The sequence below is a fragment of the Emydura macquarii genome, unplaced genomic scaffold (assembly GCF_026122565.2).
Source record: "Emydura macquarii macquarii isolate MOO-44397 ecotype Brisbane River unplaced genomic scaffold, CSIRO-AGI_Emac_v2 contig_3671, whole genome shotgun sequence".
NCBI classification, from domain to species: Eukaryota; Metazoa; Chordata; order Testudines; family Chelidae; genus Emydura; species Emydura macquarii.
In genome coordinates this window covers 7,128,092-7,151,444 of record NW_027133808.1, presented here as the reverse complement: position 1 = coordinate 7,151,444, position 23,353 = coordinate 7,128,092, and the positions used below count along the sequence as shown (strand labels likewise).

The window sequence follows — 23,353 nt, the reverse complement described above, 5'->3', positions numbered from 1 at the left end:
CTGGATTACAAAACTCTAAGGGAATATTTTGGGTGCAACTGGAATATTCTTGAAATGCTGATTACCTTCCCTAATATTATTCTGCTACACACATGTATGTTCCCAGCACATACAGAGCCACCAAAGAGGCTCTAAATAAAAAGCACCAAACTATGGTCATAATAAAAATCATGATAGTTTATTTTTAAGTTACATATACTAAAGATAACTAAACAAAAGGTTACAATGTAACCATTGGATTTTGAAATAAATGGAGGACCATTCAGTGTATCAAGAGAGAATAGATTTGGTATATAGGGAATACTACAGGTGTAGGAATCAATACAGAATAACTGTTTGAGCAGATGTTATTTTCTAATTTTTTTTATGTTATTTGTCTATTATTCTCTGCATACAGATACCATCCAATTTGTCATTATTATAAAAAACTCATCACAATATTTAAAAGCTTCTCAGACACAACAGATAAGGGATAATAGAAAAAAATCGATTGATTTAATAAAAATCTATATGCAAGCAGGTTGATTCGAGTCCTTGTGAAGCAAAATGACAGAATTTTCTCCTATGTATTCTCTAGTGTATTTATTTTTTGCTTCCAAATTAGTTACATCTCTTCTGCAATACATTCTATGTCACACAATCTGTACCTTGTAAGAGTCATAAAATAAATGTTTTGACTGGAAAATAACTAATTAAAATTCTTACTAAGCTTAGAACTGAACATTAGACATTTTTATTTCTTGTATTCTCTTTTGTGAAACACAGAGAAAAAATATTCCTATATACCTATCTAGATACTATACCTTGCCAATTCCAAGTTCCTGAGAGCTAAGATAGCCTGATGGAAGATTAGCTGACACAGGAATGTGCTGCTCATTTGTCACTACTCTCCCATCTTTTAATAGTCGAAGCCAAGAATAGCCAACTACAAGAAATAAGAGGAAAGTAATATTTTATATATCCTATGTATCTTTTAATTAAAGGCCTATATGAGAGCTTCAGTGATCTCTTCTCTATTTATGATAACATATGCATGGTTACATGATTTCTAGGTTACAAAGACCCAACTAGTTGAACAAAGACTACAAACAGTTAAAAATGTTAAAGAAATAATATATTGTCATCTTCAGGTAAGCAATTGTAAAATATTATGATCTGTTTGACACTCAAAAAAATGCATAATTCCTAAAAAATTGAATTTAAAGATAAATATTCTGCATGACAAATCTATTTTTCCACTATAATTAATATTAAAGAATTACCTGCATAAAAGCCACAGGTATGCAGTATACCAGCTAAATGTACTTTGTGAAATCAGCTAACCATTATTGAAAGTAACAAAGGGTAAACAAGCCAAACCTTGTGTTTCAATGATATCTTTCTTTTTGGTACTCCCTTTGCTTGAATTATCACAGCTGACATGGTAAAATGAGAACAACAAATGATGTTTTCCATGTAGCTGTGTGGGCAATTCTATTTTAATCTGAAAGGCATATAAACATAAGCTTCAGTGATTTTTGTGAAGGAAAAGTCTTCAATCATGCAGCAGCATATCATACTAGTTCATGTACAACAAACATGCAGTTGTCCACTCTGACCTGAGAACAACACTGGGTTTCAGGGATATTTGAAGAAAGATTTAAGAAAGCAGTCATGCAATGTGTAGGTTTTACATTAATTATTTAGAAGTAATAGTTAGATAATGACAGAGTCTGATTTAAATGTTTTTTGCAAAGTCAGTATTAAAAAAAATCAAAACTAAATCAAGGCCCAAAAAAGTTTAGTTTGTTTTTCAGAATATAAAAGTGAATCAGTCAATACGTACTACAGACAACACTAGATTTTCAATTACAATTAGAGCTTTAGTTCAATTTAAATTAAATAAAAAGTTATAAAGAAGTTCAGAAATTAAATACATAATACACTTTAATCTCCATCCGCCAAATGGGAACAGCATCTCCATATTGGTTTGTTTTGCTATTTGTGAAACTTATAAAAATACATACTGAAAACCAGTAAAAGTGAAGTTTCAATTAGAATTACTTACCTCATCATAAAACTCTGGGTTTTGATGGTGATGTAAAACGGTGGCAAATGCATTTCTTGTAAATACTGGTCCACCTGGTCTACCATAGATACACTAAGAATCAAGAGGGAAAAAATGGCCTTTTTTCATTCTTAATTTAAAATCCTCCTTGCTATCAAGAGTATAAAGTATTTTATTTTTTCCTACGTATCTCCTTTAAAAAGAATGTTTTGCGATGCACTTTTTTATAGGTCATGGAACATATTAATCAAGTTTCAGCCTCTTTTTAATATCAGCAACATACATTTATATGGAAATACAGTAGATACAGAGCTGAAACTCAGTGTGAAGAAAAATCTTCTCTTGCATTAATATCCTTTGGACTGTGGATTTGGACAAGTGCACTGTATTAAAATAAGCTTGAACAATTGTACTAAAAATAAATATTTTAAAAACAAATTGAAGAAATTTAAAACATGAAGAATGGAAAGCAAAGAAGTGTTCTGGTCAAAGGCTAGGCTCAATTAAAAAGATGTCACTTTATCAGTGATTGTTGTTCTTCAAGAGTATCCTCTGTGCATTCACACTTATGAGATTTGGTATCCCTTGTTGATGGGCTGATGGAGGGTCCCACCAGCTTGGTGAGCACCAAATTTAAATCCCAAGAATGAGATGGTTCTCTCACTGGTGTAAAAAGCTTTAGTAAGTCTGTGTGGGGTTGATATACCCCGCTGCGGGTGTCAGCCCAAGAAGGATAAAAAACAGGGCTTATGGCTCAAGTGGCAAGAGTTCCCTAGACTGTCTCTTGTCCCTAGGATAACGGGGCCCAGCCTCCAGGGTCAATACAACTGTCCCTGGCTTCAGGGCAGCATGGCCCAGCAGCCAGACTCCATGTGGCTGCCCTCAAGCAGCAAAGCGCGCTCCTTGGGGTGGTGACCACACCCAGTGGTTGATACATCCTGTTACAGAGTCCTTTTAGGAATCTGGCTACTGTAAGAGGAGAAAGTATTATTTTTCCCTGTTCTAACTAGTGATGTGCTGAGATAGCAGCCAAGTGCACTTTTACAGAGGCTAATAAGAGTTCCTGGACTTGAGATGTTGTGACACACTGCACCCTATGTACACCCTTATAGTGTGATTTGTGTATCATTCATGTTCGTCCTTACAGTGTAACTGTGTATTGTTTAATGCAAAGTATGTCATGTAAGGTATTTTTGGAATGCTCATGACATGCTGAACATGATTGTTATAGTAGTATGTTTCTTGCATTGTAAAGTGTATGGTTATGAAGCTTTGCTATGTAATATTCCCAAATGTGTATCTCACATGGCTTGAATAGATCCAGGCAAACACTAAAAGCAGAGATAATTCATGCCTCGCTGAGGCATGCATAAAACAACTCAGCTCTTCCAGGAACAATGGAATGACTTAAGTATCTGATAAGGTGATGCCCATTTGACTCAAGTGGAGGAAAAGCCATGTTGAACACTGCAGATCACCTGTCCCCAGGGGGTGCAAGGGGAACCTGTTAAAGGAAGAGACATTGTGGTCTCTGGAACTCTCTTTTACATTCCATCTACAAGACAACTCCAAGCAATTGAAAGACTGTCCACAGGGGGAGGTCCTGGCTGAGGAGGAGTCATCAGCCGTCTGTGGTGAGCATAATTTAACTTTGGAAGGCAACTGGAAGTATTAAGCTTAGTTTAAAATGCAATTTGCCTTTTATTTACTTTTGATTTCTCTGATTTATAATTTTCTGTCTTATCACTTAACATCTTTCTGTACTTAATAAATTTGTTTGTTTTATCTAAAGCAGTGCATGTGTTTTGGGTGTGTGTAGAGACTTCACTTAGAGTATTATTAGAGAGAAGCAGTTAAGGGAGGATTATAATTTTTTTCCCTTTATGGAACTGTTGAATCATCATTTACTGTTAGGCCTGCCTAACACCACAAAACCAGCATTAGGCTGTCTCAGCCAACTTTCTCCCCATTACAGTATGGCAGTCAGTCAGTCAGGCCCAATCACGAAACCAAATGCAATTGAGTCAGTCAGTGTTCTAAAGTTCTGCCCACATAACTTGGGAGATTTTTTATCTTGAGTAGGAGCAAACCACCCCACACCACAACAGGCTTCTTCTGTGGAAACTTCATTCAGGTGAGGATAGGAATAAAAGACCAGTGAGAATACTTTCACCAAGACTGGCCAATAGCAGTGGTTAGTGGCTCTGTCCATTACTCTTCTCAGATGAGCAAATCATCTCCAGGATACTCCAACTGCCTCAGAGAAGGAAGAACAAAGACCCCAACTCTAATCTTTGTGCAGACCTACAGTGTGTTAACTCTAAACCAGTAAATCTTAATATTTTTCATCTATTAGTTACCAAAACCACAGACAAACCTTTAAAGGCAGCGAATCTTCTTCATCCGAATCCTTGAACTCAATGCATACTGCGATATTTCTAGCCTAAAACAATATTCAAATGAAAAACACTTATTCAAAACCATGATCACAGAAACAGAATATATATTTGGTCATTGATAGCTGAATAGAACTGCAGTCGACAACAAGAGTTGAGTATTTTCCTTACACTCACCTTTGCAAATGACTTTTGACTGTCATATTTCAAGTGCTTTGGATAAACATAAAGGTGATTGTTGTAGATGGTGAAAGGCTGAGAATGTTTTGGAATACAGGGAACAAATTCCTCTACTTCAAACGTTACTACTGTCTTGGTATTGTTTTCAAACTGTTTCATGGGAATGTATGATGAGTTAACATAATCTGAAAATATATTAAAAACAATAAAAAATTTGAAGCAAAAAAGCTTATTCAACCATTTAGTAATGCTTATTAATACTTACTTGGAAAATCTGGAGAGACATTATCAATTGTTATGTCTAGATTTCCTAAAATAATTGGCAGCTTGGCCATCTTCTCAGGTCTATAAATAGAAACAACAACAAAGATCAGGCCAAAATCAATCAGAAATACAAAAGAGAAAAAGGCAGTACAGAAAAAGAAACAGGCAATGCAATGTTAAAATAGCTTGAAGGGGCTGATTTAACAAAACCAAACAGAAACATCTGCTGACACATCATGGAAATGTTCAACATTCAGTTTAGGCCAACTCCAGTTAACACACAAATTACTAAGACATATCTGGAAAAGCAGTATCTTTTTTTTAAAAAAAGAATCAGTATGGTTTTGCTTCTTTTTCTTGCCTGGAGTAATTCTTCTGTTCCCCAAATCACAGTTAAGCAGAATCTCAATGCTTGCAAATTCCTGAATTTTGTGAACAAAGAAAATAATGCGTAGCAGAATTTACTTGAGAGTTCTTATCTGAGGAGCATAATTTAGTTTTATTTATATGAAACGTCAAAAAATGTCATTAATGCAGAATTAAGGTTGCCCCTTCAAAATGTGGTGACTACATTTAAACCTCTGAAAAAGCAGAAATACAGGTAAGGTCCACGCTACTCCCGGAATGCAACTTCAACTTTGCCTTCTTTAAGTGATGCCCCAACATTCCAACACACACACATACTTCAGTGGTTCTCAACCTATTTACCATTTTAGGCCACATATGCAGCTATCTGTGTGTTATGTGTGCTACATCCACAAAATATATATACTACAGGTGTGGCCCTGAGGATGTCACATGGGTTGCAGCTGTGCTGTGCGCCATGGGTCGCAGGCTGAGAACCACTGATCTACCCTTTGAGATGCTACAGAACAATTTGACAACACAGCATATAAGCACTGCAGGATGAAGTTGAACACCTTCGGTTTCGTAAGGCAAAACTTGTGTTTAAGTTAAACATAACAAGCAGGAGCATCATACATCTGGCCTAGAACTCAAACACTGAGCCTACTCCATACAAACCAATCTAAGTAACAACCCCTTAACCCTTGCCCAGAGGATTTCTTCTGAGACTAATGGCTTCAAGTTACTCTTCACTAAGTCCTGGAGACTACTGTCACATGTCATCAGATTTCTGACAATCCATACACAATGAAGAAATCCTCGTGCACATCCGTGACGCTTCCCAGGATTGTGAGGCACCTTGCCATCACCTGACCTTAGAGGAAGGAAGTTTTCTTTGGGCCTGCTGTGGGTCAGCTCCCTGAAACCACCAGTCTCTGGCAACGCAAGACTGCCTCCCAGGCCTCCACAAGCCTCGCTTTCTCTGTACAGGTTAGCAATAGGCACACGTGACATTAGCCCTCAAGTCCTCTCAGCATCTGTTCCATTGAACATTCACAGAACTCTCAGATTCACTATTCCTCTTAGGTTTCAAGATTATTCTAGGGTCTCTCTCCCTACTTAACACAGCATCATATTATATATAGTATGTATAGTGAAAACAAGAATAAGTTTATTATCAGAGAACAGAAATTCATATGACTGAAAATGAGAATATTGGAAACAAATGGTTACATATAACCCAAAATCATAACACACTTTCTAAAGCTTAAACTTAACTAACGGTGCATTCCCCTATTTCCTACAAGATAGCTTACCCCAAGTCCTTTTCCCCAGCATTTTCAGCCTATTTCGCTGAGATCCCTTCTCATAATACCAAGCCCACTGAAAGGTTGTCCTCACAGACTGAAGGAATAACTGGAGGTTCATCTGCTTTCCAGATATAGTTTCAAAAGTTCATTTTCTTACCCCTAAAAAGGCTAACTCCTGCTATTTTTATTTTTTCCTCCAGACCCTGATGTCAAATGATTAGCATTTTGTAAATGGATGTCTATTATGAACAATATAATACTTAATTTGCAATGAGCAGCCAGAGTGAGGTAAGTCTCTTTTCCCCTCTGCTGGCCAGGAGTATGTGGATCATCTTTTGGTGACCTGTCTCTACTCAAGTCTAGGAAACTTAATTTTAGTATCTATACATAAGTTTTCACATATTTTTCATACACACGTTGCAATAATTATGACAATCAGTGTGACACAGGCTTTCATTAGAGTCTTTACATGACATTCTTTGTTTGCAGTGTTGTCACAGCCATGTGACAGCCAGGTTATGAAACACACAAAATGGGTGAGGTAATATCTTTTATTTGGTGGACTAGCATGTAGATACCAAACCCAGAGGATTCCTGTGATCCTTAGATATTCCTGTGCCACTGCCAGCTGGCATCAAAAGGTCCTTGGCTCACTATATCTATGGACATAACCTACAAGTTTCAGTGGATCTTATGCACCTGTCTTCATATTGGAGTCACAGCTCTGCTAAACTGCTCCATCCATCGTTCAATACAGCTATCCCTAACCCATTCTCAATACTTCCTCATATCTACTTACTGTAGATTCACTGATTTTAAGGCCAAAAGGGGCCATTAGATCATCTAGGTCGGAGCTCCTGTATAACACAGGCCATACAATTTAAGCCAGTAATTCTTGCACTGAGTCTAGTAACTTGTGTTTGACTAAAGCATATCTTCCAGAAAGACATTAAGTTTTGACCAGAATACTTCGAGATGGATAATCCATTAGTTTCCTTAACAGTTTTTTAACCTTTGCAACAGGTTACTGAACCATTTCCAGAGGTTTCTGCAGCTTCATGGGGAGCAGAGTTCAGGTTGTTTTGTAGGAGTGGTGTATCTTTATCTTTCCTGATTTTCAGAAGTTTACATTTATGTTACCTTAACTCATCATTTCCTGACTTTCAGAGGTTTACATTTAGCCACTTTCCACATTCCTAAAGGGCCTGAGGCACCAATGGGCAATCTTAACTCTGAATCAAAGACGTTATTCAACGTTCAATTTCCTTGTTTTTTTGTTGGTTTTTTTTTTTGTTTTTTTTTTTAAGTTTCTCAGCATCCCCCCATGTACCATAGCTCAGCTCTCCTGCTCCACTGCCTCTGGCTCCTTGGCTATAACTAGCTGGCCACAAAATACATTGACTGCTTGCTTATCCCTTCACTGCCCCTGCATCACCTCCTCATCTCCTTGCTTGCCTAGCTCAGTTCTCCCTCCATAGCCCACTTCCTCAGAAAAGTAGATGTCAGCTTGGATCCTACTGGATGAGGCACTCGAGAGAGACTTCAGCAACACTCCTGCAATGCTATGAGTTTCCCTATCTCCTCAGAACAAGCAAGACTGGGGTAGAAAGGTGATCCAGATGGTCCTTTCCCACTCCCGGAGGCAACATGGGGGAGATGGCGAGTTCCCCGATCAGGGAGCAGTGGAAGAAAAGGCGGCCCAGGAGACCCTTCCCTCAATTTGGGGGAGCATCCATGGGGGATGAGAAAAGGCACAAATGGTTCCAAGTCCCTTTTCCCTCTGACCTCCAAGTATGTCACTGGAGGGAAAGTATCCAACTTTCCCCACTTATGGTTCTTCTCTGTCAGCACTTCGCTACAATGTGTTATTGTATGCTATTAAATGTACTGTAATGTATTCTGTAAGAAGTAATGTTATCTTAGTAGTAATCAAAGTGAAAAGATACCAGTATTTGGTGTGCAATTTATAGATATGCCACTTACTGAAGTGCAAAGGTTCTAATGCAGTTGCTCTGGAGAACAGTAGAATTTTGGAGATAAAGAATGATATTATAAAATTATGAATTCATACAGTAATAAATTCCTAAGTATATACACAAAAAGGAGAAAAAGTTACTCACAGATATTTAACACAGTATTTTTCAGTTTTCTATGAATAAGGGTATCAGAATAAGCGGTAAATGAAACAGTGCACAGTACAAATATTTGAAAAGCGAAAACACTAAGGATGAAGAGAAATTTAGGGTGTTTCAAAAGAATAAGTAGGAATAAGAGGATGTGACATTATTAAAAGGAAAATTAAAGCTGACTATCAAGGAAAATGTCCTGAGAGGGAGACTTCAGGATGCTGCATAATTTCCTAAGAAAGATGTTAAAAAAACAGATTTATTACCACATTTAAAAGTGGACTGAACAAAATACTAGAAAGATGAACTTTAGGGAGCAATTCTTCATTGGCATTAAGACAGACTGGTTCAACAAATAGGTCTTTTCCATTTCTAAGCTCTATGATTTTATTAAGCCAAAAACAAGAAATGCAAACATTTGAAAAAAGTAAACCGAAACGTACTATACAGTAGCCAAATTTCTCAGGGAATTTCCTATAAATCTTGTTTCTAACCTAAAGAGACTATTCCTATATTCAAGCACTGGTGTAGAAACATTTATCAGAATAGAAGGATTGATGGCATGAAGAATTGAAGAAAATGATTAGTGGAGAGGAACCAAGTGCAAGTGTTTCAAGTGTTATCCTGTGCTATGAACCAAATAGCCTACTTTTGGTTCACACAGAAAACTGTTCTGACTGGAGTTTGGGAACCTGACGACTCAGAATCCTAGAGTACAAAATTTCTGTTCCATCTACTTTCTCACTAATACTGCCCCACACACCCACAAAATTCCAGAAAGTCAGGCCATTTTTTGTTCTAGCTTCACATTCAATATTCCCCAAAATATATAACTACAATAATACTGTGCTTTTTCTAAGTGCTGTACAAACATTAATAAAATATTTTAAGTAACTTGCTATAGCACAAATGTTAAATGCTGTAGATAAAGAGGCGTATTGAAATCATTATAGACAAAGAGGAATGCAATGGATAGAAGAACAGAGTGAGATATAATTAATGAAAGAAAAGAGTAGAGACTTATTCTACTGTAACTGTGGTTTTTCAGAATGTGCTGTCCATATTTATTTCACTTCTGGTGACTAGCAAGCAGTGACCACAGACAAGAGAGGGGTACTTGAAGTCTATCTAATTCTAAATAATGATTGCAGGGCAGTTCCGATAAAGGAAGCATCAGATCTGGATGCCTCAACTAAAGAAAAGTGGTGTTCAGTCCACATTTTCACTAAGGTAGCTGTCCTATAGATTTCAGAAATGGGAATGACTCTTAGAAATGCCACAGAGGGTCCCAGAGCCATAGTGGAATGGTCACTAATTTGTGGAGGTGGATCTAAATGAGCTGTACTACAGTAAGTTTGACTATAGTGAGACACCCATTTAGACAGTCTGAGTGGATGGATACAGGCTTACCTTTCAGCCTATCTGCAAAGCTTTGGAGAGTTCCTGAAGGGTCTTCTCCTGTCCAGATAGTAGGAGAGGATCCTAAATTGTTGAAGATGTGAGGTTTTGTTTCCACTTGTTTAGGGTGAGGCTTAGGAAGGTAAATTGAAGATGGATCACTTGGTTCAGATGACAGAAGTCAAACAACTTTAGGCAAAAACTTGGGATGTGGTCTAATGTTAACTTGCCTTTATGGAACTATGTTATGTGGGCCACTCATGAGAGCTTGAATCTCTCATATTTTTCAAGCAGATGTTATGGCTACTAAAGAGACTGTCCTCACAGACAAGCGATATAAAGAACAGGTTGCTAGGAGTTTGACAGGGAGGCTCTCCTCAAGCCTGTTAACATGATACAGAGGTCCCAGGATAGGGGTGTCTGAAACTGGGGAAAACACATGATTGAAACTCCTGAGGCATGGGTGTCAGATGACAGAATGACCTGGAATGTTATCTATTATTTCCAATATAGTAACGTCTAGAAGCACTAGTCATGGACGAGGAACTCATTTTGGTAGACACTGTATGAACACAGAACAAAAGATATTGCCTGCTTCAAAGATCTTTCAATCTAAGAGTAAGACAGGAGACAATAGATGAATACAGACAGGACAATACAAAAAAAAAAACAAACAAACCCCACAAAAAAACCCCAATGAAACAGTACTGATCAGCATGATTTGCAGTGGTCTCAGCACACCAGCAACCTAACCACTGCCACATTTTTTGTAGGATAGGAGGGTTATGAGTAGAAACTGTTGCTAAATGTGCTCTTATGAAGCTGATGGATAGCCCTAAATATTTTATAGCTAACGAATAATCCAGAATGGTAGCAAAAGGGCTTTTTAAGGGAGGCAAGTGTCTTTGTAGTCATCAAATAAAAAATCTCTTTCATTCAGCTGCATAGGTCACTGTACTATAGTGGTTGAGTATTGTCTGCTGAGCTGATCCTCTATAGAGTTTTCCAAGCCTGGAAGATGCAGGAACATAGGTCTGATTTGGTGGTGAATGCACCAGTCCTAGAGACTGACTGCTTCCTGGCAGCATGGTCATGAGTGTGTTCCTTCCTGCTTGTTAATATAATACACTGCTATATTGCTGACTGTCATTACTTAGACCATGGATCCTCGAATTAATGGCAGGAATGCTGTGCATGCTAAGCAAATGGCTCTGAACTCTAGGACATTTATGTGAAGCTACACTTCCTGCAGAGCCTTATGTCCAAAAATGGTCCAGACAAGCTTCCCCATCAAACTACAGAGGTGTCAGTCATCAACATCTTGGTAGGTAGAAGTAATGAGAAGAGTATTCTGATGAACACTTGTAGTGGATCCTTTCAATTTCATGAGCAGAGGACTTCTCATAGTATGGTAACCAGTATATCTATGTGGTACCTGTTGGGTAGATACAATGATTTCATCCATTCATGTAAGGAGTGTAGGTCAAGCCTAGCAAACTGCATCACATAGATGTACAAGGCTACATATTCATAGTCTGAGCTGTGTTCTGACCAATGTTTTTGCGTAAACCTAGAATTGATTGATTAGGTTCAGTATGGTGTGGATCCTCTCCGGTGGAAGCTAAACTTTCACGCCTCTGAACTCTACACTGCTCCTATGAACTCTATGCTTTGATTAGTAGACAGTGTAGATTTTGATGGCTTCCAGACCATGCGGGGTAAAGAGGTCTGGAGTTACTTGGATGGAATAATTAACTTGTGTCGACTATCCCCACATTAGCCAGTCATCGTGATACGGTAGGCTTGTAATTCTGTCTCCTCAGATGAGATCCCTGACTGTTAGGCACTTAGTGAATACTTTGGTAGCTATGGAGAGATGGAAGGAAAGCACTCTGCATTGATAGTATCACTTTCTCACCAGGACTCAGTTTTTTCCTGTGGACGGAATGAACTGCTATTAGAAAGCAGACATCTTGCAATTCTAAAGCCATGATGTCTTGAAGATCTCATGATGGGATTATGGAAACCAGATCACCATCCTGAAATTGAAGTGATGATGAATTTGTTGAAATGACAAAGATTAGAATGGGAAGACAACTCCCTCTCTTCTTTGGGATTAGAAAATTATGTGAATAAACCATCCTGACCTGGGGCTTCCTCTATTACTCCAAGTTCTAGAAGGGAATCTACTACTTTTTTCAGCAGTATTTCTTGACAAGGATTCCTGAAAAGGGGCAGGAAAGGGGGTGAGGGAGGGACTGGAACTGAATACCCCTTCTCTGTAATCTCCAGAATCATTCCAGGTTTCAGGAAAATTTAAAAAAAGCAGTTGCCAAAATATGGGAGTGACGGGAGTACAGATCCAGTAGTTCTAGTGAGCACTCAACAATGGCATCAAACCTGCTGATATGAGGTCAACATGGAGCATGTATTAGAAGAGGAGGCGACAGAGGATCTCCTCCTTTTGAACCTCTGTCTATTCTTCAGAGACTCCAATGCTTTCTGTTGGCAGAGGTTGTAAGAGGAACATGCCTCCTACTTCGAGTAGTTTTGAGATCTATACAGCCTTCTCCCTAGGGTTGGTGTGTATACACTTAGGAAGCAGCTCTAGTCTCTCTCAAAGAATGTAGGGCTTCAGCAGTGTGAGAGTTAAAGAGGTCAGAGCCTTTAAAGGGTATGTCCTTGATGGTGTTGGGACCTCCTTTGGTATCCCTGAAAACTGCAACCATGAAGCTCTGCACATTATTACTGAGGCTGCCATTTAATATGTTGCCATATCAGAGGCATCTAGGATAGTCTGCAGAGATATATGGGCCACTCACTGTCCCTCTACCACCAAGGACATCAGCTCCTCTCTATGTTTTTGTTGTAGCTTTTCTACAAATTATGAAATCCTCCCCAATTTCAGTAATCATATTTAGACAGAAGCACACAGTAATTCTTCCATCTGTAGGCTGGCAGAAAAAAAAGATGGTTACTAACCTTCTATAACTGCTGTTCTTCGAGATGTGTTGCTCATGTCCATTCCAAACTAGAAGTTTGCATGCCACATGCACGGTCTGCTGGAAAGCTTTTCCCCCAGAGTACCCATAGGGTCGGCTGTGGAGCCCCCTGGAGTCATGCCTCCATGACGCTCTATATATGGCCGTACCAACCCTTCCCTCCTCAGTTCCTTCTTGCTGGACAATTCTGACAGTGGGGTAGGTGGGTGGGTTTTGGAATGGACATGAGCAACACATCTCAAAGAACAACAGTTACAGAAGGTTAGTAACCATCTTTTCTTCTTCAAGTGCTTGCTCATGTCGATTCCAAACTAGGTGATTCCCAAGCCATACCACAGGAGGAAGGGTCGGAACTCAAACTCCCACAGACTGCAGGACTGCTCTCCCAAATCTGCATCATCTCTTGCCTGCTGAGTAATAAGCATAGTGTGTCATAAATGTGTGGACCGAGGCTCACGTTGCCATCTTGCAAATGTCCTGGATTGGCACCTGCGCCAGAAATACTGCAGAGGATGCCTGTGCTCTTGTGGAAAGGGCTGTTAACACAGGTGCGGGCACTTTCGTTAGGCCATAACACGCCCTGATACATGATATGATCCAAGACGAGATGTGTTGTGACAAAACTGGCTCCCCTTTCATCCTGTCAGCTACTGACATGAACAGTTGACACGTTTTCCTGAAAGGTCTGGTCCTTTCGATGTAGAAGGCTAAGGCCCTTCTAACATCGAGGGTGTGCAGCCTATGCTCCCTCCCATTGGTGTGTGGCTTTGGGAAGAAGTCTGGAAGGAAAATGTCCTGATTTGAGTGAAAAGAAGAGACCACCTTTCGGAGGAAAACTAGATGGGGATGAAGCTGGACCTTGTCTTTAAAGAAAACCATGTATGGCGGCTCCGAGGTCAGAGCTCTGAGTTCAGATACCCTCCTGGCTAAAGTTATGGCTACCAGAAAGGCTGCCTTCCAGGATAAGTAGAGGAGCGAGCAAGATGCCAGAGGCTCAAACCGAGGCCCCATTAACCTTGAGAGGACAAGGTTCAGGTCCCATTGGGCCACTGGCGAACATGTGGGCGGGAACAGCCTGTCCAATCCCTTCAAGAACTGCTTAATCATGGGGTTAGCGAAAACCGAGCAGCCCGCCTTCCCTGGATGGAAGGCCGAAATAGCCACCAGGTGGACTTTAACCGATGATCCCAATAAGTCTTGCAGCTTCAGGTGAAGCAAATAGTCCAGTATAACTGGGATCAGTGCTGTCAAAGGCGAGATGCCTTTTGTTGCTGTCCACATGGAAAACCATTTCCACTTCGCCAAGTAGGTAGTCCTAGCAGAGGTTTCCTACTACTAAGGAGGACCTCCCTAACCTGGTCTGAACAGACCAGTTCCCTGGGGTTCAACCATGGAGGTTCCACGCCTTGAGGTGCAGCGCATTGATGTTGGGGTGCCGCAGCATGCCCTGGTCCTGGATGAGCAGATCCAGGAGAAGAGATAGAGTGATCAGTGTTGTGACTGAAAGATTGAGCAGTGTTGTAAACCAGTGCTGCTGGGGCCAAGTCGGGGCTATCGGAATTACCATGGCCTTGTCCTGCCGGATCTTCATCAGCACCCTGTGGATAAGCGGAGTTGTCAGAAAAGCGTAGAACAACTGGTCCATCCAAGGGATGAGAAAAGCATCTGCAATGGACGCGGGGCTGTGCCTCTGAAAAGAGCAGAACCTCCTGCACTTTTTGTTGAGTTCTGAGGCAAACAGGTCTACCTGGGGAATGCCCCACCTCTGGAAGACATCGGCCAACACGTCCGGGCGAACTGACTATCATGGGTGAGGAAAGACCTGCTGAGGAAGTCTGTCAATGTGTTCTGGAGTCCCGGGAGATCTGATGCCACTAGGTGGATCGACCGAGCGATGCAGAATTCCCACAGACTGAAGGCTTTCTGGCACAGGGGAAAGGAGTGAATTCCACCGTGTGTGTTTATATAAAACATTGCTCGCATGTTGTCCATCAGAACCAACACCACCTTGCCTTGTAGATCATCCTGAAAGGCTTGGCATGCCCGACACACTGCTCTTAGCTCTCTCATGTTGATGTATGACAGCAGGGCTGTCTGTGTCCACAGGCCCTCCGTCTGGAGATTGCCTAGATGGGCACCTCACCCCAAGTCTGAGACGTCCGTCACCAGACACACGGACAGCTGAGGTGACCGGAAGGGAAGACCGGCACATACTTTTTGGGGCTTGCATGACCAATTCAGGGAATTTAGAACCTCGGGGAGAAAAGACACCACTTTGTCCAGTGCGTCATGCGCAGAGCGATATGCCATTGCTAACCAGGACTGTAGAGGTCTCAATCGCAGCCTCACATGCTGAGCCACGTAAGCACATGCTGCCATGTGCCGCAGCAGTTTTAAGCAGTTTCGTGCTGTGGTGAGGGGATGTCTCTCCAGGTCCCTTATCATATCCCTGATGGCCAAGAACTGAGCTTAGAGAAGGGATGCCCTCACTTGCCACGAGACTAACACCACCCCCGTAAATTCTATTCTCTGCGTGGGGACCAGCATCCATTTTTGCTCGTTGATCATGAGACTGAGGCTGTCGACTGTGGTTCTTAATACCTGTAGATGTGTCTCCACCTGGGCTCTGGTACGTCCCTTGACCAGCCAAGCATACAGATAAGGAAACAACTGAATCCTTTGCTTCCTCAGGAAGGCAGCAACTACTGCAAGACATTTCGTGAACACTCAGGGTGCCGCTGACAGACCGAAAGGCCATACCGTGAACTGCAGGTGCATCTTGCCTACCACGAAGCGAAGAAGCCTTCTATGCCTTGAGACAATGGCTGCATGAAAGTATGCGTCCTTTTAGTTGAGGGCAGCACACCAGTCTCCCGGATCCAGGGAGGGAATGATGGAGGCCAAGGAAACCATGCGGAACCGTAACTTGCTCAAAAACTTGTTCAGGTTTCATAGGTCTAAAATGGAGCGATTTGGCTTTCAGGATTAGAAAGTAACAGGAGTAAAACCCCTTCCCTCTCAGATCATGAGGCACTTCCTCCACTGCCCCCAACCTCAGAAGTGACTGCACTTCCTGAAGAAGCAGTTGCTTGTGAGAGGGGTCCCTGAAGAGGGATTGGGATGGGAGTGGGGGAGTGAGAAGGAGGCATGGAGGAACCTGGAGTGAGTATCCCAATTTACTGTGTGCAGGACCCATTGTTCTGATATAATCTGGGACCAGGCATAGTAAAACTGGGATAAGTGACTGCAAAACAAGAGACGGGTTGGATCCGGGTCTAAAGCTGATGTGCCATCCTCAGGTGCACCCTCAAAAGTTCTTCTTCGGCCCCGAAGACTGCTGTGATTGGCCTTGGTTCTGGCTGGAGGTGTGATGGTTATTCCTGCTGCCATTTTGACCCTCTCTGCAGCTATAGTTCTGTCTCAGTTGGTAGAAATGGAGCGTGGGTTTTGGTTTGAAGGGCTTCCTTTGGGACGCCGATGTTTGCATGCCCAAAGATTTTAGAACGGCCCTTGAGTCCTTCAGGCTCTGCAATTTAGAGTCTGTCTGGGACGAGAATAACTCTGGGCCTTCAAATGGGAGGCCTGGATGGCTGTTTGAACCTCCTGAGGGAGGCCTGAAGCTTGCAGCCACGAGCTTCTCCTCAGGGCCACCCCTGATGATGTGCACAGGTTGCTGCAATCTGCAGCATCCCAGATGACTGGAGCAGAGTCCTGGATACCACTTTGCCCTCTCGAACCATGACCGTGAATTCGGACTTCGACTCTTGTTGCACAGAGTCCTTGAATTTGTCCATTGACACCCAGGAGTTGTAGGCATACCTAATTAAGACTACTTGCTAACTCACGATCCTAAGTTGGAGCCCTCCAGTGGAATACACCTTCCATCCAAAGAGCTCCAACTTTTTGGCGTCTTTGGCCTTCGGCGTGGGCCCCAGCTGACCTTGCCACTCTTTTTCATTAGTGGCAACTACCACCAACGAACCTGGAGTGGGGTGGGTGTAAAAATATTTGTGCCCCTTGGAAGGCAGGAAGTACTTCCTCTCGACCCTTTTAGAAGTAGGGGGTAGAGAGTCGGGGTCTGCCATAAAGTTTTTGTGGTCTCCCTGATGGTCTTGATCAATGGCAGGGCAACCCTGGAAGGGCCTTCCAGGACCAATATGTCCACCATAGCGTCAGTGTCCTCCACTAAGTCCTCAGCCTGAAGGCCCATATTCTGAGCTACAACAAATCAGTGTAAAAGGCACCCCAGATTAGAGAATTAAGGGGACACAGCTGTTCAGCAGTTCAGATTGTACCCTGAGGAATGTCACAAATACAATTTAAAACTGACACAAAAATTATGAAATGATTCTCTGCCTCTGAAACTTGATTAGAAGTCACCAGAACTGCAAAAAAAAACAAACAAACAAAAAACTTGTCTGAAATTTAACCTATTATTGTTAAAAATATCACCTAATAGTACTATAAAAAGAGGTTAAAGAAAAACATCTATTTTTTCAGTTTATTCACTATGTGCATTTGACAGCATTTTGTGTTAATTATTTTCACTGATTCCCAACAGTCAATACCACATCTGCATGGGGCTGTCACAACCAGGACATGGGCTGTCTGACTTAGTGGTCAAAACAGGCATCAGAAATCATGCGGGGTCAGATATCAGGAGGTCAGAGTCTGAGACAGGCCAAAGGACAAACCGAGAGCCAAATAATAGAAGGCAGGCAGAGTCAGGTTACCAGGAGATCAGAACCAGGAGACAAACTTGAGAGCAGAACCGTGAATCGATAACCAGAGTCAGGCCAAGTTGGGGTACCAGGAAGTCAAGCCAGGAGAGCAGGAGCATGAAGCACAAGGCATACAGGCCAGAGCAAAGTAGATCCCAGTTGCATGGACAAAATTCCTGTTCCTGTGCTGGGTTTAAATAGGGGCTATGGATCAATCAGGGCCCCTAGCATTCTGCCAATCAGCTCTCAGGACTGGAATCCTCTGTCTGAATTCAGCTCCTATTTTGACAACAGTTTGCAGATCCCTGGGTGGCAGATCCAAAGAGCCCTGTGAACTAGGGTTTGAGACCCACAGTCTCTGATAGGATCTCTCTGATATGGATTTACATTTGTGTGAGAAATCCTAACAACTGACATGAGAACTCAGGGACGGGGTATTTTGAAAACTCAGATTTTAAGAAAACTCAGATTTTTTGGAGTAGAATGAGAAGAAGCTCAAAGATATGAACATCTCAGGAATGGAGGTTGTTCATAACTCTGAAATGTTTGTAACTCCGAACAAAATATTTTGGTACAGTACCCTGCAGTCAGTGTCTTTCAGCTGACGCTGGGAGAGATCTCTGCAAAGGTGGCACCTGGCAGCACTGCCTGGTTTGCAAGCTGCTCCCTGCCCTATTCCTATTTCTTGCCTTTGGGCTGAACTGGGGGAGACCAGCCCTGCATCCTTGGCACTACAAGCCCCAGCCCACAGCCACATCTCTCCAGGGCTCGCCCTGCTCTGTGCACTGCTCACTGTGTTCCAGAGGAAGCATGTGGCAGGGGGTTGGTGCCAGCCCGCTGCCAGAGCCCCTCCCTTCCCTGCCTCTTGAAATCACAAAGGTGCTGGCAGGACCCAGGAGTGCAGCCATGGGCAAAGCTTGGGCCGCATTGGTACGCAAGCTGTGGCCCTTTAAAACTCCTGCACCGTGCAGCGTGCAGGCAGCAGCTCGGACTCTGGCTTCTGCTCCACGCCAGTATTTTGCTGCAACAGCAGCAGCTCCTGTCCTAGCCAGCAGCAGTTCCTTGTAGCAGCTCGGGCTCAGGCTTGGACTGAGCTTGAAAGCTTGTCCCACTCCTGGGGGTGTGTATGAAAACAGCTTCTCCCTCTCAGCGGGTCAGGGGGGAGTGAAACAGTGCCCTCTGCTTCCAGAAAACAACAGACCACAGGCTACTTCTGTTCTGCACGCTCAAGTCGGGCTTTCTTGGGTTGGCAGCAGAGGCTCACAGCAATGCCTGTGAACCTCAGTGTCTTCATCTCCTACCTGTAAGTGGCTACCACATACATGGCAAGTGGAGTTGAGGAGAGGAAACCCAGATGTGCCAACCTTTAAGATGCAATACAGGCACAGTATAGTATTTGCTTTTTTTTCCCCCTTCCCCTCCGCTGCTGCCTGATTGCTTACGTCTGGTTCCACATGATATTCAGCTGACCAGTCAGTTCGTAATTCTGGTGTTCGTATCTTTGAGGTTCTACTGTAGTACAGTACAGCCAAACACAGCATCAGAAGCTAAGTCATGAATCACCATATAACGTTCAAGAAAGGTGTGTATGGAGGTCCTAGTTGTGACTCTACGTATCTCAGCAATTCGAACATTCTTAAGTATTTCTGCTTCAGTAGCCTGAGATTTCATTGAATGAGATTAGTAGTCCAGAAGGAGGTTGGAGGTCACGAGACTGATAACAAAAGGTAATACAGCCATATATCCATCTACAGAGACTTAGCTTGGAATCTGAAAATCCCTTACATCTTTCTCCAATAGAAACAAACAACGTGGGAGATTTTTCTAAATGGCTTAGTTCATTTCAAGTGAAAGGTTAACGTCCTTCTGACATCAAGTCTGTGTAATACCACATTCTCCTTATCCAGCTTGTTTAGGAAAGAAAACTGGAAGATGAAAACAACACCTTCAGTAAGAATTTGGGATGCGGTCATGCAATGTGCCATTGTTCTTGAAATATACCGTGAAGGGGGAATATGCCATATTAGCCCCTAACTCCAAAACTCTTCAAGCAGAAGTAATGACTAGCAGGAAGGATGTTTTCATAGATAAGTTAAGAAGGGAACAAATCACCATTGGCTCAAAAGGAGGTCTCGTGAGGTATCTAAACACCAAACTAAAGTCTCGAACTGGGGTAGAATGTTTGACTCATGGAAAAAAATTCCCCATCCCCTTAAGTATATCACAGTATATCGTAACATTGAAAAACCTTCAACTGAGAAATGGAAGGCTGAAATGGCTGCCAAATGTATCCTAATGGAATTCAAAGACAAACACGTCTTTTTCAGTTCTAGGATATAATCTAGTTAGTATATCTGACTGTGAAGAGGATGCAGATGAAAGATTTCTTATTCACCTCTCATCCACTTTTGTAGGTAAGTATTATGGTAGACTGCTTCCTACTATGTAAATAACTCTTACTTCTTTAGAAGAGATTGTTTCTAACCCTACGGACCACTGATGAGTCATGCTTTGAGATGAAAACTCCAAGGTCGAGGTGAAAAATTTGACCAGCATCCTGAGAAAAAAGGATGAGGGATGATCTGGAGGATGCCTGGTTGACAAGTAACCAACTGGATGAGGTAAGGAAACCATGTCTGTCTTGACCATGTCAAAACCACCAGAATAAATCTGGCCTTGTCTTTCCTTATCTTGATTAACACACTGGATATTAGAGGAGTTGGAGGAAATGCATACAACAGACTCAATGTCCAACGAAGGAGAAAAACACCTCCCAAGGAGTAGTGGCTCAGTCCACCTCTCGAGCAGATCAGGAAGCACTTCTTTTTCTGGCTGTGGTGAACAGGTCTATCTCCAGCACGCCCCAATACTGAAATATGCAGTAAAGTATAATGGGATTCCAATTTTGGGGGACATGTGACTACCCAAGCCAATGGACATACTGGGAGTGCCCATTGCTCACCAGGGTAGCCTTCCAACATGAAAGGCCATGTTTAGAACCCGGAGAGCCAGGTGTACCCACCAGAAATCTAAAGTTTCCTGCATGGGAAAAAAATGAAAGGACAATGGTCCTTACAACAATTTTTAAAAATAATTTAACTACTACTAACTATTGTTTACTACTACTACTACAACTTATGTAAAACTAAGAAAAAAAATTACAGCTGAGATAAACTCAACTTGGATACTGCTGAGGCTCTGTGTCACACCAAGGCGGTTGAGACGAAACTAAGGATGGTTCATCTGTGCAGCTCTACATCCCACAGTGCAGAGCACAAGGTGGAATACAGTGCATGTATGGGCTGAACAGGCACCGCTACCTAAAATCTCCAACTGAATGGGATTCATGCACATTTGAAGTGGAGCACCAATAGGGACACTATTTGAAAAAGAACTGCAGGTTTGTATTCAGACTACTCCCCTAAACATACCTGGAGAAATTCTGTGCAATATTAGTTCCACATTTTGTGTGTTAAAAACATAGATTTACATATATCATGAGAAAGGAACAGTTTGTTGCTTTCATTTGTGTTGATGAATGATATTAAACTTTTTAAAATTAAGAAATTATACACTCACTTCCTGAAATCTGCTAGCAACTTAAGCATGTCTTCATTTGAGAGTTTATTACTGTCTTGTCTGTAGAGAGCAGAAAATCTTGCATTTTTGTCCAGGGTTCCTGATGCATCTTTAAACAATGTCCTGAAAGTCAAATTCTATCTTTAAAATTTGACAACAAGAGGATACAGTAAAGAAATTACTCACACTGTACCACATTCTATGTGAACCATTTAATATTCTTAGATTTGGAACCAGGTGAGTTTCATCATATTCACAGCTAATGTTTTAATAAACAGAACAAGGACAATTTACTTTCTAGCAAAAGCAAGAAAAAAAATCTTGGTAGTAAAAAAGTTGGAAAAATTAAATGATTTGTATGGTTACGTGTTATGATCATCTATAATACCTGTCGTTCTAAAAAACAGAAATGCAAGTCTTGTCTGCCAAAATCTCTGACTGGAATAAAATGATAATTTAGAAAGGACCACACTGAAATAACCAAGAAAGAACTGATCTCACAAAGAGTAAGTTGAATTTTGACAAATGAGACTTACATTGCTATGTTGTAGGAAACCATGTTAAATAATCAGCTAGAAAAATGTAGCAAGTGACGAGAATTGCATCCCTTACCTAGCTGCCCAGGCAAATGGCATTCTATATTGTCCTAGTCTCTGACATGCCTGCTTAGCATTCTTCAACACTTTCTGTGCAACCTGCAAATGATAAAATATATTATATCTATTTATATATATGAAGTTTAAAGTTTCTAAAATTCAATGTACTCAATATGATGAGTTGAAGGTGCATAAAAATATAAACAAGTCTATGCTCAGACCAATTAGAAAACATTCTTAAAAGATTTTAATATTTATCAATATTACTATATTTATGAGACATGGTAACAAAAATAATAAATAAAACAAGTTCTCTAATAGCTCCGTAGGGTATAAGCAGGGCCTGCCATTCTCTGTAATTCCACAGGTGAAAAGGATCACCTAGCCTTCTATTGCCTCGACATCACATTTTGTTCTGTAAGGAAGCACTATCACTTTAGGCCCACTTGATTTTTCCCTTCTCTCTCCATCTCTTGTACTGACTACATCTCTGTAGTACCTTTAATAATGCCTTCTACTGGATAAACTGCAAAGATTCAGTCAAAGGTCTAGATAGGGAAGGCAGAGTACAAGTGGGCCTGTAGATCACTTCAGACTGGTGAAGAGGTCTCGTGGCTACGCCTCTCTCCTTCCGCCTCTTACTTAGAGAGAACAAATGTTTCTCTCTTTTTCACTGTCAAAATACTCAACAGTATACTTTGTCTGATTCTGTAATAAGGAAACTTATTTTGTGATTTGGATATCTTTTTTCTTTTACTGTTGACATCTCTGCAGTATCTCCCATAGAGAGGAAGGAGGCTTTTTTGGTATTGTTTGTTAATTTGCAAGCATCCAAATGTTTATAATCATTACCGGGCTACAAGAAAATTACAAGTCAGAACAGAATGCAATAGGATTTAATGAAAAGGAGAAACGGGCCTTAAGATCCCACCAAATTCTACAATGCCTTAAAATGCAACATACTAAATGTGGGCATATTGATTAGATAGATATGCACTGGAAAGTTCCAGGTTTCATATGGTGTACGTTCCTACACATATAAAGTTAAGTTAACAGAATGTTAGATTTGCAAAGTCAAGCACTCAGAAGTTAGATGATGACGACAGAATTAACATTGCCTGTGCAATTTAATTTGGCCTTTTTTTTCCTAAATAAAAGTCTCGCCCATCATTCCATATGAAGTCTGTGGCAGAACTGGGAACAGAACCCAACTCTACTGGTCCCAATCCAGTTTCTTTTAGAAACCCTCCTGCTTTATTTATTTTCCATTCTGTGTGTTGAAAATTACTATAATTAATACTATAGCTGCACCTAGGAACCTCAGGCATGGATTAGAACTCCACTGTGCTAAACATTATACAAACGTTGAAAAAAAAAAGACAGACTCTG

At 41.3% G+C, this 23,353-nt stretch overlaps 1 protein-coding gene across 7 annotated transcripts in view; it reads right to left on the bottom strand.

Moving 5' to 3' along the window:
* Positions 1–23,353, bottom strand: part of DOCK9 (dedicator of cytokinesis 9) — a 339,621-nt gene that overhangs the window by 151,568 nt on the left and 164,700 nt on the right. For all 7 annotated transcript variants that reach the window (XM_067536846.1, XM_067536847.1, XM_067536848.1 and 4 more), the window contains 8 exons: positions 21,981–22,063; positions 21,369–21,491; positions 4,889–4,968; positions 4,621–4,808; positions 4,425–4,490; positions 2,048–2,140; positions 1,360–1,483; positions 804–925 (listed from right to left, as the gene is read on the bottom strand). In XM_067536846.1, coding sequence (XP_067392947.1) covers positions 804–925; positions 1,360–1,483; positions 2,048–2,140; positions 4,425–4,490; positions 4,621–4,808; positions 4,889–4,968; positions 21,369–21,491; positions 21,981–22,063 — 879 coding nt within the window. The remainder of the gene's footprint in view (positions 1–803; positions 926–1,359; positions 1,484–2,047; positions 2,141–4,424; positions 4,491–4,620; positions 4,809–4,888; positions 4,969–21,368; positions 21,492–21,980; positions 22,064–23,353) is intronic.